At 46.6% G+C, this 16,206-nt stretch overlaps 2 protein-coding genes and 2 long non-coding RNA genes across 16 annotated transcripts; 3 read left to right on the plus strand and 1 right to left on the minus strand.

Moving 5' to 3' along the window:
* Positions 1 to 250: 250 nt before the first annotated feature.
* LOC120686564 lies at positions 251 to 3,458 on the minus strand. Its single transcript, XR_005680249.1, has 2 exons — positions 959 to 3,458; positions 251 to 655 (listed from the first exon to the last, which is right to left on the minus strand). It is a non-coding gene; the product is annotated as an uncharacterized LOC120686564 (long non-coding RNA).
* LOC120686563 (stress response protein nst1-like) lies at positions 3,409 to 9,320 on the plus strand. Of its 11 annotated transcripts, none has more exons than XR_005680247.1 (5): positions 3,477 to 5,168; positions 5,300 to 6,231; positions 7,562 to 7,615; positions 8,238 to 8,696; positions 8,902 to 9,236. XR_005680247.1 is itself a non-coding variant. In XM_039968777.1 (4 exons), the coding sequence occupies exons 1-3, from the start codon at positions 3,840 to 3,842 to the stop codon at positions 6,886 to 6,888; spliced, it is 2,355 nt and encodes a 784-aa protein (XP_039824711.1). In that variant the 5' UTR covers positions 3,409 to 3,839; the 3' UTR covers positions 6,889 to 6,903; positions 8,902 to 9,238. The 11 variants fall into 11 exon arrangements, 6 of the variants coding, with proteins under 6 accessions (XP_039824711.1, XP_039824713.1, XP_039824708.1 ...); XR_005680242.1 differs by lacking the exon at positions 8,238 to 8,696 and adding an exon at positions 6,795 to 6,899 and having other exon boundaries at positions 3,483 to 5,168; XR_005680243.1 differs by lacking the exon at positions 8,238 to 8,696 and adding an exon at positions 6,795 to 6,903 and having other exon boundaries at positions 3,483 to 5,168; positions 8,902 to 9,017.
* Positions 9,321 to 11,016: 1,696 nt separating this feature from the next.
* LOC120685874 lies at positions 11,017 to 13,886 on the plus strand. Of its 3 annotated transcripts, none has more exons than XM_039967991.1 (3): positions 11,100 to 11,666; positions 11,831 to 11,888; positions 13,468 to 13,886. In XM_039967991.1, exons 1-3 carry the CDS (start codon positions 11,505 to 11,507, stop codon positions 13,725 to 13,727), a joined length of 480 nt encoding a protein of 159 aa, XP_039823925.1. In that variant the 5' UTR covers positions 11,100 to 11,504; the 3' UTR covers positions 13,728 to 13,886. The 3 variants fall into 3 exon arrangements, with proteins under 3 accessions (XP_039823928.1, XP_039823925.1, XP_039823926.1); XM_039967992.1 differs by having other exon boundaries at positions 11,831 to 11,884; XM_039967994.1 differs by lacking the exon at positions 11,831 to 11,888 and having other exon boundaries at positions 11,017 to 11,666; positions 13,468 to 13,878.
* Positions 12,228 to 13,392, plus strand: LOC120685875. Its single transcript, XR_005679821.1, has 2 exons — positions 12,228 to 12,635; positions 12,702 to 13,392. It is a non-coding gene; the product is annotated as an uncharacterized LOC120685875 (long non-coding RNA).
* Positions 13,887 to 16,206: the final 2,320 nt, after the last annotated feature.

The raw sequence follows: 16,206 nt of genomic DNA on the forward strand, positions 1-16,206 counted from the left end.
GATGGTGGAGGCAGCGGCCGGTGGAGGCGGACCTGCAGCGGCTACGCCACCGGAATGGAGGGCGGAGGGAGGCATTGGGAAGCTGTTCGTCAGCTTTTGCGACGGGATGAATCCCACTCGAGCGCTTTATACATGAACGCTCCCGTAATCTGTAATCTGTCCGAATTGCATTATGAAATTATATTACTGAAAAGAGGTGTGATTGTTATATGAATGTATAGATTTATGTAAGCCTGAGAATGGGACAAAATGATGTCAAACTAAACTCATTTGCTTCAAAATGATTGCACAAATTATTGAAATTGATGAGCAAATTAGAGAGGAATCAAAAGGAAGATGATCATTCCTCTCCCAATGTAACTGCTTAATATCATAGAAGTGATTCGTGAACTATATATCCATCTGAACTCGTACTACTTATTGCTCCTGCCACTCTCACTTCCTGATCATTGTATGGCTCCAAGCCTCCAATGCACAAACAGAGCATGCACCTTCTCCCGTACTCTGTAGTATGAAGAAACAAGCAGGGGTTCCTAAATCTCGTGGGAATCACAAGTGTCGCCGGCAAGTGCGACCCTCTCCTCCGTCACCGTGCAGAGCCGCGTCCATCCACCCCTCCCCGTGCGCTCACCGCTAACGAGCAATGGCTAAGGACCTGTTTAGTTCGCAAAAAAGTTTACATAGTATCCGTCACATCGAATTTTTGGATATATGCATAGAGCATTAAATGCAGTTGAAAAAATAACTAATTACACAGTCTAACTGATTCATACGAGATGAATCTAATGACGCTAATTAATTTATGATTGAATATTAATTGTTAAATAACAACAAAATGTGCTACAGTATCAAAACCCAAACTTTTTCACCATTTAAACACAACCTAAGAAATTGAAACGACCATCAATGAAAATTTCATGAGGAGCATACAAAATGGATTGCATGCGTCGGCACCCACCTCTAGAATGGCTCCAAGCTGTCCAAAGCTGCCGCCGCTACCTCCACCGCCATTCGTCCATCCGAATGCGCAGCTGCCATGGAACGCCATCGGTTTCATGTGTTGTAGCCCTCAATCCATTGGGGCTGATGGAAATGCACCTCCGCTGCCGATGACAACAGATCGAGAGTGGCTCGCCGCAGGTCGCGAACGACAGAGCACAGGTGAAGGGAGGAAGCCGCCACCCTCTCAAATGTGGCTTGATGTCGTGGAGAGACACGGCCGCCGCCGCCGTCGGCGTCCGTGCCCCCTCGGTCTGTAGCTCTAAATAAATGAGATGAGTGTCTTGCATTTGCGTGGAAAACGGATTGGGAGTCAACGACCTTTGGTATTTACCCGGACCGAGCTTCGCTCTTTGGACCGGGCACGGTTAGGATACGGCGAGGTAGGAAAAAAATAAAATTTATTAATTGCTACTTCAAAATGTGTGTAAATGGAAGGGACCATGGGACCAAAACTTGAAAGAAAAAGACTACAACGATGGGCATGCTCCGATGAATGGTACTTAACCAACCCTCCGTACATGACTTGCTCACGTAAAGATATAAAATTAACGCATGAATAATTATACTTATTTGATATCTATAATCCGTAGCAACATGTGGGTATATTTGCCTAGTATATATGTATAAAATATTACTAACTATTAGTATAGTTTTCCATCCGGTCCGAGTCCCATGGGCCGGCCCATGGCACGAGGATAATTGGGCTTGGCCCGACCCGATGCGGACCTCGCGTCGTGTCTGGGCTGATGCCTCTGCACCAATAAGGTCAGTCTGACTAGGCATGGTAGACCGTTCCGAGCATGCGAGTCCCAAGAGCTCGAGCGCCTCCCCGTATATAATGAATGATGCTTGGCCCCTGGTCGCGTCGCCCCAAACCGCTCGCACTTTTGTAGGGGTTGGATGGGCTTGGCTAACCATGTCTACTTCGGGTACTTTTTCATTCCAGACTGAGTTGGGTTGGATTGGGTACGGGTGCTATTTTGGAAGTGCTGGCTTATATTCTCGATATAAAACCAATAGTCTTTCCAGCCAGCCAGACTACTCGGATATTTGTACTTGATATAGTGCTTGTCCATCTCCTACCTAAGTTGGAACCCAGATCCTTCGACTACATTGATGTTTTTGTCGTTGTGATGGGGTTTCAGATGGAAGAGATGACGAAAAAGATCTTAGTGGGGCTTGATGCTAAGGAATGTTTCTCACAATTGAACAAAAATGGAAATATGCAAGATAGGGTTGAATGGAAATATGCAAGATACAGTTGGGATTCAGATGGTGGATCTGATACCACGGTAGTACAGTAATCCGTGAAGAAAATTAAATCAGAAGCAGAGAGGGCCAAGCCAGGCTCAACAAATTGTTGAAATAGAATAATCACATCCATTTGTTCAGAGTAGCATCTGATCCGGTTGGGCGCCACTACATTATTTCTTTGGGCTCAAGAAGGCCCTCATCAATAAGTCTCAAGAGATCAGTTTCAGAGCACTTACTTTTCCACCACAAATCGACAAGCAGAGCCGCTTCCATTGACTGCTTCCCCCCTTTTCTTTGTTGGCGTTATTCTTGCCTACCATCTCTGGGGTATGAGTTCCTTCACTCCAACACGCTCAGGGGCTTATGAGAGGAGTGGCGGATGTGTGGATCTGAGGGAGAAAGCCCTGGCGACTCGATTGCTAAAACGAGGAGGTGGCCGACAAGCAGATCTGAATCTGAATCTAGAAATGGCAGCGACGATGAAGTAGAGGAAGATGAAGTGACAGAGCAATGGAAGTGGATTTACCTATAATTACCTTGCAGTAAAAATAATTAGCGGTGCAAAATAGTAGTTTTGTGGAAGCATAATAGTTCTTCACGGGATAAGATTAGTTTTTGCAGTAATTTCAAGTTTTGTTTCGGGAAGTTATTTGTTTAATCGTTTTTAGGGATTTTATTCCGAAAAAGGTTTTTAAAATTTTGATCGAATAAATCCAAATTAACCATCAAAACAATTTGTTCAACTATATTTTCGTATGTTATTTTGGATACTTTTTCTCAATGATTTAGATTTAAAACTCGGGGTCTATGGGACACGTGTTATGATATCTTAATTTTCAAATTTATTTGGAAGACAAGGAACGGCCTGATTGTTCGATTCAATCGAATACTCAGGGGTTATGAAGCATAATAAGTTGTACAATTTATATAGCGTGAGATATGGATTTAATCAAAATGAAGAAAATCAAAAGGTATTTCATGGAAAGGAAAAAAAGTTTTTTAAAAAATAATAAATTGCTCTTGCTTGCGCCACACCTGCTGGTATATGACGTTTATCTAGTCTACTTTTGTTATCTAGTCTAGTTTCACATCATCTGAAAAATATCGATAGCTTGCAAACAGTTAAACATGCAATTTGTCTTGGTAAAGAATAAGAAAGATGGATAGAAACGGAGGAAAGGAGATGAAGCTTTATCTGGTTTTCTGGGACCTCCAGCTTCGTCTTCGTCGCGTCACCTTCCGTGCGGGGAAAAAAAAGAAAGAATTCAGCCAGGCAATCCCAAAGGAAGGGGAAGGGATTGGAAAGCTAGGGTTTTCGCCATGGCCGTCGCCCACCTCGAGCTCGAATCCATTCTTGCCACGCTCTCCTCCTAGCTTCCGCATCTGGCATCCCCACAAAAGGAGCCGCCCGCTTTGATTCCCCTCCCCCATTCGAGGGTTTCCCTCCCCTCCCCTTCCCTTCCCCCAAATCGAATCGCCGCATTGCCGGCCGAGCAAGCAACCTACCCACCCGCCCGCCCGCCTTCAAGACAGCGCTGGCGATCCAGCAGGCGGCGAGGGCGGCGGAGGCGGCCGGATAATCAATGTGTCCGCTGTGCTCCGTGCACCGCTGGTCGCGCCGCGTCGCCACCATGCTCCCGTGGCTCGTCATCCCCCTCATCGCCATCTGGGCCATCACCCAGCTGCTGCTCCCGGCCGCCTACCGCTTCGAGGTCACCTCCCCGCGCCTCGCCTGCGTCTCCGTCCTCCTCCTTACCCTCTTCTGGTATGAGATCCTCCTCCCGCGCCTCTCCCTCTGGCGCGCCCGCCGCTCCGCGCGCCTCCGCGAGGAGCGCCGCGCCCACGCCCTCGAGCTCCACAAGCTCCGGAAGACCGCCACCCGCCGCTGCCGCAACTGCAGCAACCCCTACAGGGACCAGAACCCCGGTGGTGGCAAGTTCATGTGCTCCTACTGTGGCCATGTCTCCAAGCGCCCCGTGCTAGACCTTAATTCAGCCGGGAAGGTGCCCATCGGATGGCCTTGCTCTCAGGATTGTGGATGCTGGCTCGACCTGCGCTGCTCCTCCAGCAATAACAACTCCTTCTTGGCATTCTCATGGCGCCTGCTGTCATCCTTTTCCTCGACAGTAGTGAGCTGGTTCTTGAGGAAGATATTCAGATTTACATCGTCAGGGGATGGTGAGGGCTTGGGCCCAGATGGTAAAAGGTTGGCAAAGAGAGGGGAGAATGTTGGAAAAGCTGAGGAGAGCAGGGTCGTGAAGGCGAGGAGGAAGGCGGAGGAGAAGAGACTAGCGAGGCTGGAGAGGGAAATGCTGGAGGAGGAAGAACGGAAGCAGCGTGAGGAGATGGCAAAGCTAGTAGAGGAACGGAGGAGGCTGAGGGATGAGAAGGCAGAGGCTGAGGAGCGGTCCAAAAGCGCTACCCCTGTTGGGGAGAAGGATGCTAGGAGGGAGGCAGAGAGGTGGCGGCAGGAGAGGAGGAAGAAAGAGGACAAGGGGTCCAGCAAGAGCAATTCAGATTGTGAGGACATTGATAGAAGATTGGGCCGCGAAGGTGATAGGAAGCGAGAATTTGACAGAAAGACTGACTTGGACAAGCGTGAAGGTTATAAGCCTTATTACTCGGAACCTAACAGCCATACTAATAAGACTGTGGAGAGCAGAACAAAGTACTTTGGTCGTATGACGGGTGGTTTCTTATCTTCTTCAAGAGGGTTTGGCAGTGGTTCCTTCTTTGGCAGAAGTGCTCAGGCCCCTGCACCTCAAGTTAACAAGGTTAGTAGACCTGTAGTTCCTGCAACTGACCAGGGTAATGCACTCAAAAGAGAAACCCAGCATACAGCCACTCAAGCTACAGCCAAATCCGCTACAGCTGGAGAAACCAGAAATTCGTGGGCTAATTTTAATCGACCTGTGAGTAACAAGGGCATTATTATTTTAATATAAAATCTTACTGTTAGAAGCAATTGTGTTAGTTTCTTTTAGTCTTTTACCTGAACTTCCGTCTTAAATTTCCAAATTCTTTTGTATTATGCTATATGCAGGTTAGTCCAAATGTGCAGCCACACCCTACCAGCCTTAAAAAGTCATGGCATCAGCTGTTTAGTGGTTCAGCATCAGTGTCCCCTTGTCCTGATGTTACAACTTCAGATCGTGATATGAATCGGAAGCCAGAACCAAATGGAGCACAGATAAGCAATGCTCATATATTTGTGTCTCAGTATCCTCCTCTGGAAAGCAAGCCATGTTCAAGCCAGTCCATGCAATTTCCAGGTTTCCCACCGCTTAATGGAGCATCCCCCATTAAGCCATTACCTCATTTTCCTGCTGGACACATGCCCTTCTATGATGATGCAGAATCCACAGTATTTGAAGAACCAGAACAATTTGAAGACCCATGCTATGATCCAGATGCAATTGCATTACTTGGGCCAGTTTCAGAGTCTCTAGATAACTTCCCTTCGGACTTAGATTGTGGGTTCATCTCAAGTGATGTCAGCAAGGAATCGCATGGGAGGCCTTCACCCATCGAGTCTCCTCTCTCAAGATCTCGAACAGTTGAAGAGAAGCCTATTAAGCCCCCACACTCATCAGTCACAAAAGGGCCTGGTGGTTCCATTTTGCCTGAGGCTAGCAGTGAACAAGGCACTTGGCAAATGTGGAGCACGCCATTGGTTCAGGAAACTTTAGGTCTGCAAGGTCCTCAGAGTCAGTGGCTTCGACAACACACAAATCAATTTAACCATAGTGTCAATCTTTTCAACAGTGGAACAGAAAGCTCCCTGAGTACTGGTTCGAATGACAATGATCCATGGCTGCAGAAAGCACCCTTTCAGCAACTGCCCCCTGATACACCAAGCCTGTTTCTTCCACATGAAGTACAAGGAAAAGCTATACACAATGACTTGGTTTTTGGGTCTTCAAACAAATCAGCCCGTGAACACCCCTTCGGGCCGCCTGGCCATTCTTGGCCTAAGTACGTACTTTCCAATGCCTTACTTGTTTTCAGAAATTTTATTGCATCAAAGGCTCTTAGCACTGCTGATCATCTTATACTGTTTACTTGAGCTAGAAACTTGGTACCCCTTTCCCCAGATGTTGACAATGCTTGTTTCCTGCAACTGTTTGAGTTCGTTCAGGCTTTCCTTTTCCTGCAATTGTTTGAGTTCGTTCCTGTTTTCCTGTTCACTACTTAGTATAACTCCATGTATCAACAAATTTAAGTACCAAGGTATCGACAAAACTGTTGAATGTCATATGTGCATAGTCACATACATGTGTGATTGTGCATTACATCTTATTTCGACCAGGTAATTTGTGTATTGAAATGAGAGGCTTTTGAAAAGCAAAGTGCATAACAGGAAGTTTAATTCATTCTAATCTTATACTGTTAAACCCATGTGAGTATGTGATACTGGGTGTGTATGGATGATCCGTCTTGGAATGATTAAAGGCTCCGGTGCTCTTTATTCTCCAATGATTAGGTGTAAGTTTCTCGTGGATCTTGTTTTTATGAGTAATACATGCAATTTGGAGCAGGTCAAGGGGCGAGGCCACTTCTAAATTTTTGAGGAATTTGTTCCATGAATCACCATTCACCAACCAATTTTGGCATTGGATGCCACTACTCTAGAAGGTGTCAGCGTAGGTGCTAGTCATCACCATCCTGCTTACCGCCTAATCGCTGCCTACTCGATCACACATATGTATTTCTGTATTTGTCACTTTCATGGATCATTGTTCATTGATGATATGATATTAAAAATTGGAGTTCTACTGTACTGGTGATTCATGATGATGGCCGATTGACAAGCTGTCATCATGAATAATTAGCTAGCTAGGATTGTGCCCGAGCTGGTTGCGTGATGTGTTCCACTAGTTGTGATTGTTGAACCTTTAAAACTATATGTGTTCTCAGCAAAGTTTTTGTTTCAAGAATGGCATGGTTGGTGAACAAGGTTGCCATGGGTTTCTTTCAGCCCAGCTTGAAATTGTGTGCTAATAAAATTATTTTTTGAAGGAGATTAAGAGGCACATTCATTGCTAGTTCTTAATTGATTAGAAAGATAGGTAAAGAAGCCAAGGAGGCAAGGGCTATGTAGTTGCCATCATGAGCTATTGGATCATTAGCTGTTTTTGTCCTTGGTCTTGATGATGTGTTTTTCTGATATTGAATATAGCACTTGAACCATAAAAATGCATGATTCAAATTTTAATTGTTTTGGCAAGACTTTGTTTTCCAATATTTACATATGACTAATGGGTACCAAAGTTTCTGACAACTATGAAGTCTGTCTTTGCAACAGGAAGTAGTTTTGAGGTGGATAAATAGAGTGAACACAGGATTTTACAATATCAAGGTCTTCTACGTTCATTATTCTCAATTGGCTAAATGTGTTTGCTGTATTTTTTTTTTAAATATTGTGGACTACTACTTGACAAGGCTAGAGTTAGATGGCAAAAATAATCATTACTCACTGCGAGCGTAAGCCTGTTTGGTTGCAGAAGCTTTTTTTTTTTGAGTTATGTGTAGGTTGGTAGCAAGTGTTTTAGTTCTATCTCTAGTAAGATTGGGACGATATTACATCTGAGAAAATGTGATGATATGAGATTGGAGGTTGAATGAACTCAGTTGACACCAAAGCCCAAAATTGATAGTTAAATATTTTGCCAATTTGTGCAATGCCACAACCCTTGAATGAATGAATAGATTGTTTTATGGGGAGAGTTAGTGTTGTATATTTAGCCAAGTTTTTTGTGTTCCTATTGAGAGTTGGACTTTGGCTCTGTAGATGGCTGGCATGATTCTTATAAAGTGCGGTTCACTAGTGGTGTGCCTGCATCCTGTTTGACCTTCTTGTTAATGAAGCATATTATTGAGTGCAGCTTGATCTGTTGCTTTTTGAACGTGCCATGTAACGTAGAATTTTTTAAGATGCTTATTGATAGCTGTTTCGGTTTGTGTTTGCATGGGTGGGGCAGGTCCCTTGTTGCATAAAAGCTCTGTAAAGGTGCTCTGATGGAAGAAGAGGCAGTTGAGTCCAAGTAATATGGATGAGTCTAGTTAGGATACTATACTTTGTGTCTAGAGACTATGGATGATTCGAGACAAGGCCTGATGGGGTCTCCAGTAGTATCCCATGTCCCCCTGATCACATCTGCAGGAGAGACATCCATGTAATCTGCTAGTGGGCTGCTGCCCATATCAAAATGTGGCTCAGGGGAGCATGGAAAAAATCTTGTACTCAGTTTTCTTAGCATGACCGATTTATTTTGAGTTAGGTTGGAATACTCAGGTAGTATTACTGTGATTATCAGATTCCTAGTTCCTAAAGGCCAGGCTGTGTGCAGGACTGAGGTACTCGACCTTTCAGCAGCCCCTAGCTGATGGAAACTTAGCAGAAGTGCAGAACTAAATGAGACATGTTTGTGTTATAGAAAGTACTGTTCTAGCCTTCTAGACAAGACTAAGTATTCCAACACATGTGTGGCACTTCATTTTCTTTTCCTTTTCCCCTTCAACTGTCCATATCCTATGTAAATTCCTGGTTTTTTGGTGGTGGTAGTAGTATCATACTATCATTGTTAGTTGATGAAGTGAAAACTCTGGAACTCACGACTTTGTTGGGTTCTATGATTTACGCAGGGAGGAACTGGTGCTGAATGGAGCTCAGGAAGCAACGCGTATATCATCCCCGCCTTGTGCACATGTTGGTGGTGGAGGCTTATTTTCCTCAACAAGTCCTGATGTACAGTCAGTGTGGTCCTTCAATGAAAAAGAGACAGCATAGAACGAACTTTGATTATATAGAGGGAACGCAATGTCGAGCCAAGACTTCCTTGCCTCCTCCTTGCAGTGATGTAGGGGTTAGTGAGGAGATAAGCTGGTGGATTGTGTTCCTTGATGCAAAAGTATGATGATTTTGTTAAGTAGCACTCACCTCACCAATTAACATGCGCTCATGCATTGCATTAGGCCTCTCTAACCCTGAGTGACGTGTTGGGGGCATTTCATCGTATTAACTTCCGGATTCAATAAAAATGGGGATGGGGACTTATCGCGCTCGGTGGTGGTTATTAGTTAGATTACTGGGTCCATGCATGATCGTCGCTAACAGTACTGTTTCCCTGTGTGCAATCGCACGTGCCTATTGCTTGTTTGGAGGAAGGTTGGTTGATGGATGAAGTGGTGCTCGCATCGCATTGACACAGTTGGTGCTTGTTATCTACCCTTTCCGTTATTAGTCGTTTTAGCTTTTTTATATGCATATTTTTACTATACATCTAGATATACATCGTGTCTAAATGTATAGTAAAATTAATATATTTAGAAAAACTAGCATCTAGATATACATCGTATCTAGGTGCATAGTAAAATTAATATATCTAGAAAAACTAAGACAGCTAATGATTTAGAATGAATTGATCCCGGCAAGGTGGCGTTTGCGGAATTTGTTTGTTAATATGCACGCTTAACTTTTGCATCAGCAGCTCACTTGACGAAGCGAGTCAAGACAATGGTGAGTGGCATCAGCATCTTGATTTGCAAGTGTGGTTCACCAGTCACTGGCCTCTCTACTGGTGACAGAGCAGCTAGCTACTACCACGCAGCCAGACTGCCAAACTTTTCTGTGCTCTTGTGTTTGAGTGAAACACGAGCTTGTTGTGTCTGCACCCATATCCATTGCCATTGGTTGGCATGACGAAAGGGACGTCCATCCAATCCCATGCTTGGGATTTTTCTGATTAACTGGTTGGATGTCGTGAACTGAAGCTAGTAGTCGGATGATCCAGCTGGATAGGTATGAAAGTAGAGAATTCCCTGCAGTGGCTTGGATGCATTTGTTTGGTCAGCATGTATGGACTATGGAGTGCAGTGCGATGCCAGGAAGAAGAGAGGAGAAATAGCCGCCGCCTCGCCCTCGCGTTGTTTGTGCTGCACTTGTGACCTTTTACAGATAAGAGTGGTGGTGGGCTGGTGGCTCATTCCAAGGCATGTGTCGTGGCCACCACGATTTGTTGTGAATGTCTAATCATCATCCATACATTAATCATCAGACCACCATTATACCTAGTGGTTGACAACCACTATAACTAGTTGGTTACATCTACGATATAGTTTCTCCATGTGTCTGTCTTTGACTTCTAGAACAAACAATATATATATGATCATAAACCCAGCTGTAACATGCATTATTCATTGCTGCATTTCTTGTTTCATTGTTTGCTAATGAAGGATCAGTAACATGTATAATTCTTGCGGTTAAAATGGGCAAACGATTAAGAATGATGATGAAATTCAAGAAAAAAAGGTATTTTGATTTTTTTTTAAAAAATCCCTAAAACTAGTCTGAACCTCAACGTTTAAGACAAAAGCATATCATCACATTAACATTTTTTTGAAAAGTATCACATTAACATTTAAATGTGCCATTTTTCAGAATGATTCGAGACCTCCAAGTCTACTTTTTGATAAATTTTCACAATCTTAGTTAGATGTTTTGCCCATTTGCACATGAGATGCTCCCATATAAGTAATTACTTACTGGTCAATTAAATCTTCTGGAAGTGCGTAGCGTAGGTGGTGACCAGGCCGCCGTTTGCGACGAAGGGAACCATAGAGGTGAAACAGTCTTCAAGCTACGCACTGACAGGGTGGGCCCAGGGGTGCAAGGTGTCAACCAGCGCGTCTGGCAAGGAGGCCCAGCCAGCCTTGCAACCACGTTTATATTCCACCAGAAGCAACGCCTCCGACCGAGACCCTCGCCGTCGTCCTCTCCCAGTTCCACCCCGCCGCGCCGCGCCGCGGATTCCTCCTCCTCGTGGCAACTGGCAAAGGCAATCCTCCCTCCTCCTCCTCCTCCTCCCCGGATTTGAGTTGAGGCAGGCAGCTACTTGCTCCCCTCTCCACCTGCTCCCATTTCTTTCTTTCGTTTTCTGTCCAATTAAATAATTAATTAAAGCAAGTTGCGAGAGGTGGCGTTTGGTGAGCGCGTGCTCGGCCCCGTCGGCCGAGTCTCGGGAGAAATCCATCCATCCCTGCAAGGGGGATCCAGTCCGCCGCACCCACCCAGACCCAGGCTCCAACCCAACTCCCCCTAATCCGCCATTGATCTTCTTCTCTCCTCACTCCCCAAAGCCCCGCAACCAGCAATAAAGCCAAAGCCGACGCCTTTTTCTTGAATCCAATTCCTTCCGCCAAGTCAAGGGATTCATTCATTGATTGCTTCCTTGGAGAAGACATCAGAAATGTGCCCGCTGCGGGTCATCCTCATCTTCCTCTCCGCCACCATCGCCGGATTCTTCCTCATCCGGGGGCTCAACGCCGAGCCTGACCAATTCGACGCCGACGCCGACGACAAGACCTCCGAGTCGGGATCCCCCAGGGCGCCCGTACCCCTCCATTCCAAGGTAAAGCCTCCATCCCTCCCTGCTCTGTCTCCTCGCTATTCTTATCTTCTTGCCTGCGCTCAATGAAAATAGGAAGTAGGATTATAACATTAGCAAGGCCTTCAATATCTATTTGTGCTATTTGCCAACCAACATGACCTTGCTTCTGTTCTCCATCATGTCAGCACATAGGGGTGGTCCTTAAGATGCTTCATTTCTGTTCTTCATCATGTCAGCACGTAGGTGTGGTCCTCAAGATGCTTCATTTCAGGCTCATTTCAATTATACAGATATGCCATCGATGGATGTTAACCTTCCCTTGCTCCTTTTCTTGCATAAACTACCTTGCTAGCACGGTTACATTTCCTCAGCTTTTTAAAAAAAAAGTCTACCGCAAGACGTCTGGAATAGCGTGCACTGATTAAATCAATGGCACATTAAGAGGGGTGGGGGATAAATTGTAATACTTGATTAGGCAACCCATTGGTTTGATAGCCTTCAAACTTAATAGAGCTTGAAACATTTGGAATCTTGTCCACCACTGCCACTGTTCTCAGCTCTGACAAACATCATGTTATCAACTCTTCGGATCCAGCGCATGAATTTGTTTACAAAGTAACTGTATGGAAATATGAGTTGAGTGGGATTAAGTGTTTAAACTATTTCATGCGCAAGCGGAAAAAAAAGAGCAAACATAGTTCAGCAACGATGGTGCATGATGCACAATCTATGGTCACTTAGAGCATCTTCAAGAGTTTGCCAAAATTAACTTAGCAAATCTTGTGATTTGGCAACTTGCTAAAATATATGCCAAGTTAAAAAAAAGGCTATCTCCAAGAGTTTGTCATTTGGACTTGGTAAAACTAAAAATCAGGCCCACCAAAATTACCGGATCAACTACTGTCGCTTCACATCCCGTCGCCGTTCCATCTTGCGCCGCGCGCCGGTGGCCATCATCTACTCCGGCCGGCCATCTCCTCCTCCCATCAGGTCAGCATCTGCTCCTCCTATCAGGCAATCATCTACTCCAACGCCGATTGATCTCGTTCTTTACAGAAAATCGTCTTGATCTCCTGCCTCCAGCCGCCAATCATATTCTTTACAGCACGCCATTGATGAGAGGAACAAAGCGGCACGATCGGTTTTGCTTCTGCACCTTCCTCGATCGATTTCTTTGACGCTTGCTCATAATCAATTAGAAGACAAGAAATGGAAGGAAACGATTCAGGCTAGTTGGCACCTGAGCGTCAGCCGGCCGGCCGTTGGTTGAGTGGATGGCGGCGGCGGCATCCCCATGTCCCGCGCCGTCGCGAACCCCCTCCTGGTGGAGGCGGAGGCGGACCCGTACGTACACCGCCCTCCGCGCCGTGCCGTTGAGCGTCGTTCTGGCCGACGTTGGCGGTGGCGGCGAGGAAGTGCTAGCCGGAGAATGAGTCGCGCGGGAGAAGGACGTCCGGGAGACGCGCCGGAGAAGGACGACGGGGAGACGCGCGGGAGGAGTCCGCGGCACAAGAAACACTGATGGAGAGCCGGATACGCGTGCGCATATTTGCGCGTCGAGGACCACTTTTTGCCAACTTTCTAAAATTTGCCAAGTAGTATGCAAAACTGTTGGAGACATGTTTTTTGTGTTTTTCCAAAAAAAACAAGGATGGCAACCTAATTTGACAAACTGTTGGAGATGCTCTAACTACTACTTGTGGTTTAAATTCTAAATCATCATCTCATTGTTTCCCTTGTGTACAAATCTGAAAGATACATTATTATTTTTTGTTTAATAACAATCGGTTCAGATCTAAAGCATTGCTTTCTGCAAATCTAGGTTGGATCGGCTGTGAAAACTGGATTCTGGACTATGGTGGATATGGCAAGCGGTCGGTGGCTCTGGCGCACCCTTGTTGCCCAAACGGCAAAATCGGAGTCAGAAAAGGCTCGGTGACAAAAGTTCATAATTTATTCTGTATTTTGCTGATTGAGTGCCTACAGAAGCAAAGATGGGCATTATCATGTTGTTCCTACATGTTGGTGTTGATGTGTAGTACGGTGGCAAATGTACACGGTTGGGGATTATATGCTAAGTAAATGTGCAGAATCGTTCATGTCTGAGCATATTGAGTTGTAGGATAGTGCAAGTGGGTGCAATGGTAGGAGTATGGACTTTTGGACATGACCTTTGGGCTGACACACCAAGTCAAACACTATGCTTGCCTTAAATTCAAAGTTTCCAACACAAGTCATGAATAGACACACCAATATTCGTGTCTGTCACGTTTTCCAAAATGTGCTGAAGATCAATGCCCAGATTTCATCCTTGCCTGCGAGCGGTGGCTCGACGGCGTGCCCGGATCTCCTCCTTGACTGTGGGCGACGGTGCAACCGGAGAGGAGGCGAGAGAGGATAAGCTCGGTTCTTGCACGATCCTATCTTCTTCGCTTAAATACTAGGTCAAGATCAAAGGTGACAGACAACACCTTGGAACGTCACCTATGTATCAGGTAAAGGTGACGCGCGATATATGTAGACCGTCACCTATGTATCAATTGAAGGTGACGGGCCTCATCATGGCCCGTCACCTATATTTTTACATAAGTGACGCACGATATATGTAGCGTGTGACGCTTCGGGAATCGCAACCGTCGGTGCCCTCTCTCGTGCCCGCCCTCTCGGCTCCCGCCCTTCCTCTCGGAAACCGCGCTCGCCCTCTCGGCTCCCGCCGGTGCACTCTCGGCAATTGCGTCCACCCTCTCAGCTCCTGCCCCCGCGCATTAGTGCCTCCCGGCCGCTCTCGACTCCTATCTTCTTTGCTGTAGCATGCACGCTCTCGCCACCGTAGCCATCCCCTCACACCCTCTCGCACTGATGCTCTCATCCTCGTCGTCGTCGATCAACAATGTCGGGTTCCGGCTCCAGCTCCAGCCACTGCTGTCGCGCGCCCAGGAACTCATCGCCGTCGTCGTTGTTGTCGTCGTCTTCCTCACCCACCCACCCACCCCTCCCCCTCGCCGCTATCACCCTCACCTTCTTCCTCTCTCACCTTCGGCGCCGGCTCCGGTGCCTGCGCCGGCCCCTACTCCGGCGGCTAACGATCCGAGGTTTGATCCGGACCACCCCTTCGGCTTCGGCGACGACTGGGCGATCCGCGTCCTGCACGATTCGTTCAACGAGTTGAGCAACTACTTTATCCGCCTTGGGAAACCTCCGGTGAACCAGCCGGTCGTGCAGAACGTCGCTGACTATGTGTACGCCCTCTTCAGGGTGGCAGAAGTTGTCAGGGAGCTGCCATGACTATGTAATATCGTAGTTTGTATGCAGTTCTCTTTATGTGTGTGTGTGTGTGTGTGTGTGTCTATATGAATGATGAACTAGCTTCTGCCTTGTTATATATCTAGCAAAAATCTCAGCATTGTTAGCTCGTAATTTTCATGTGCACCGGTAAGATATGACATACACATAGGTGATGAACCATACAAGTAACGTGTCACCTTTTAAGGACCACGGATTAAGGGCTTAGGGTTTAAGTGACCTGTGTGTTCTAAAAAGGTGACGGGCTTCAATAATGATCATCACCTATACCTACGAGAATAATGCCCGTCACCTATGATTTGAATACAAGTGACGGGTTATACATATAGCCTGTCACCTATATTATAGGTGACAGGCTTCATGAGCCGCGTCACCTTACATCTGTCAAAGGTGACAGGCCACTTTTTGCGGGGGCATAATCGGGGTCCTAGGAGAATAAAAAGTGACACGCCTCATTTGTACGCGTCACCTTTCATATTAGGGTGACGCGCGACATAGTGGTGTCACCTTTGTGTGCGTCACTATAGGGCAGTTCTTACATAGTGCGAGGAGGCACGGCGGGGACGGCGGAGCGGTGTGAGGTCACGAGCGAGAGAGGGGGCGACGGGGAGGCGCATGAGGGTGCGCGCGTCGTGAGCGTGCAGCGGCCGGCATCCGGCCAGCGGGCCAACATGACGACGTCGGCGAGCGCGGGGTGGCCGAGCGTGGCGGCGGCGGGTGAGGACCCATGGGTGGTGGCACAGCGGAGTGGAGGCGGAGGGCGGCGGATGGAGAAAACGGGGTTGGCGATGAGCCGTGGGTGGCTGCGCGAGCTGCGAGGGGTGCTGAGGCGGAACCGTCGAGGGGAATCGAAGAAAAAGGGGGAGCGTGTTGGGGAATCGAACCCTGGGCAAAGTGTTTCGTGCTCTGTGGGATCGGTGCGGGGGCGTTGAAGCACATCGTGTGTGGGATGATCCAAATAAGATCCGCCATTGAATGGCGTTGAACTCATCATGCAAAGGCTGTCGACCATTGATTCTAATGGTGCTATCTTTCTTGGTACAGTTCTGTGGGTACATAATGTGCTACCTATCTCAGCGGGGTGCAAAATTTTGGGTGGATGTAGAGTAATTTAATCCATCCTTTAGTGGGTAGATGAATAGGCCTAGCTAGTGTTTGTTTGAACTCAACTCTTGAGAGAGAATCAACCATAGAATTTTCTTTTCATTTCTTATCTCGGATTTCTATATATATGTCAACTTCGTAGTAGTAGAATCCA

Source organism: Panicum virgatum, chromosome 8N (genome assembly GCF_016808335.1).
Source record: "Panicum virgatum strain AP13 chromosome 8N, P.virgatum_v5, whole genome shotgun sequence".
Taxonomy (NCBI): Eukaryota; Viridiplantae; Streptophyta; class Magnoliopsida; order Poales; family Poaceae; genus Panicum; species Panicum virgatum.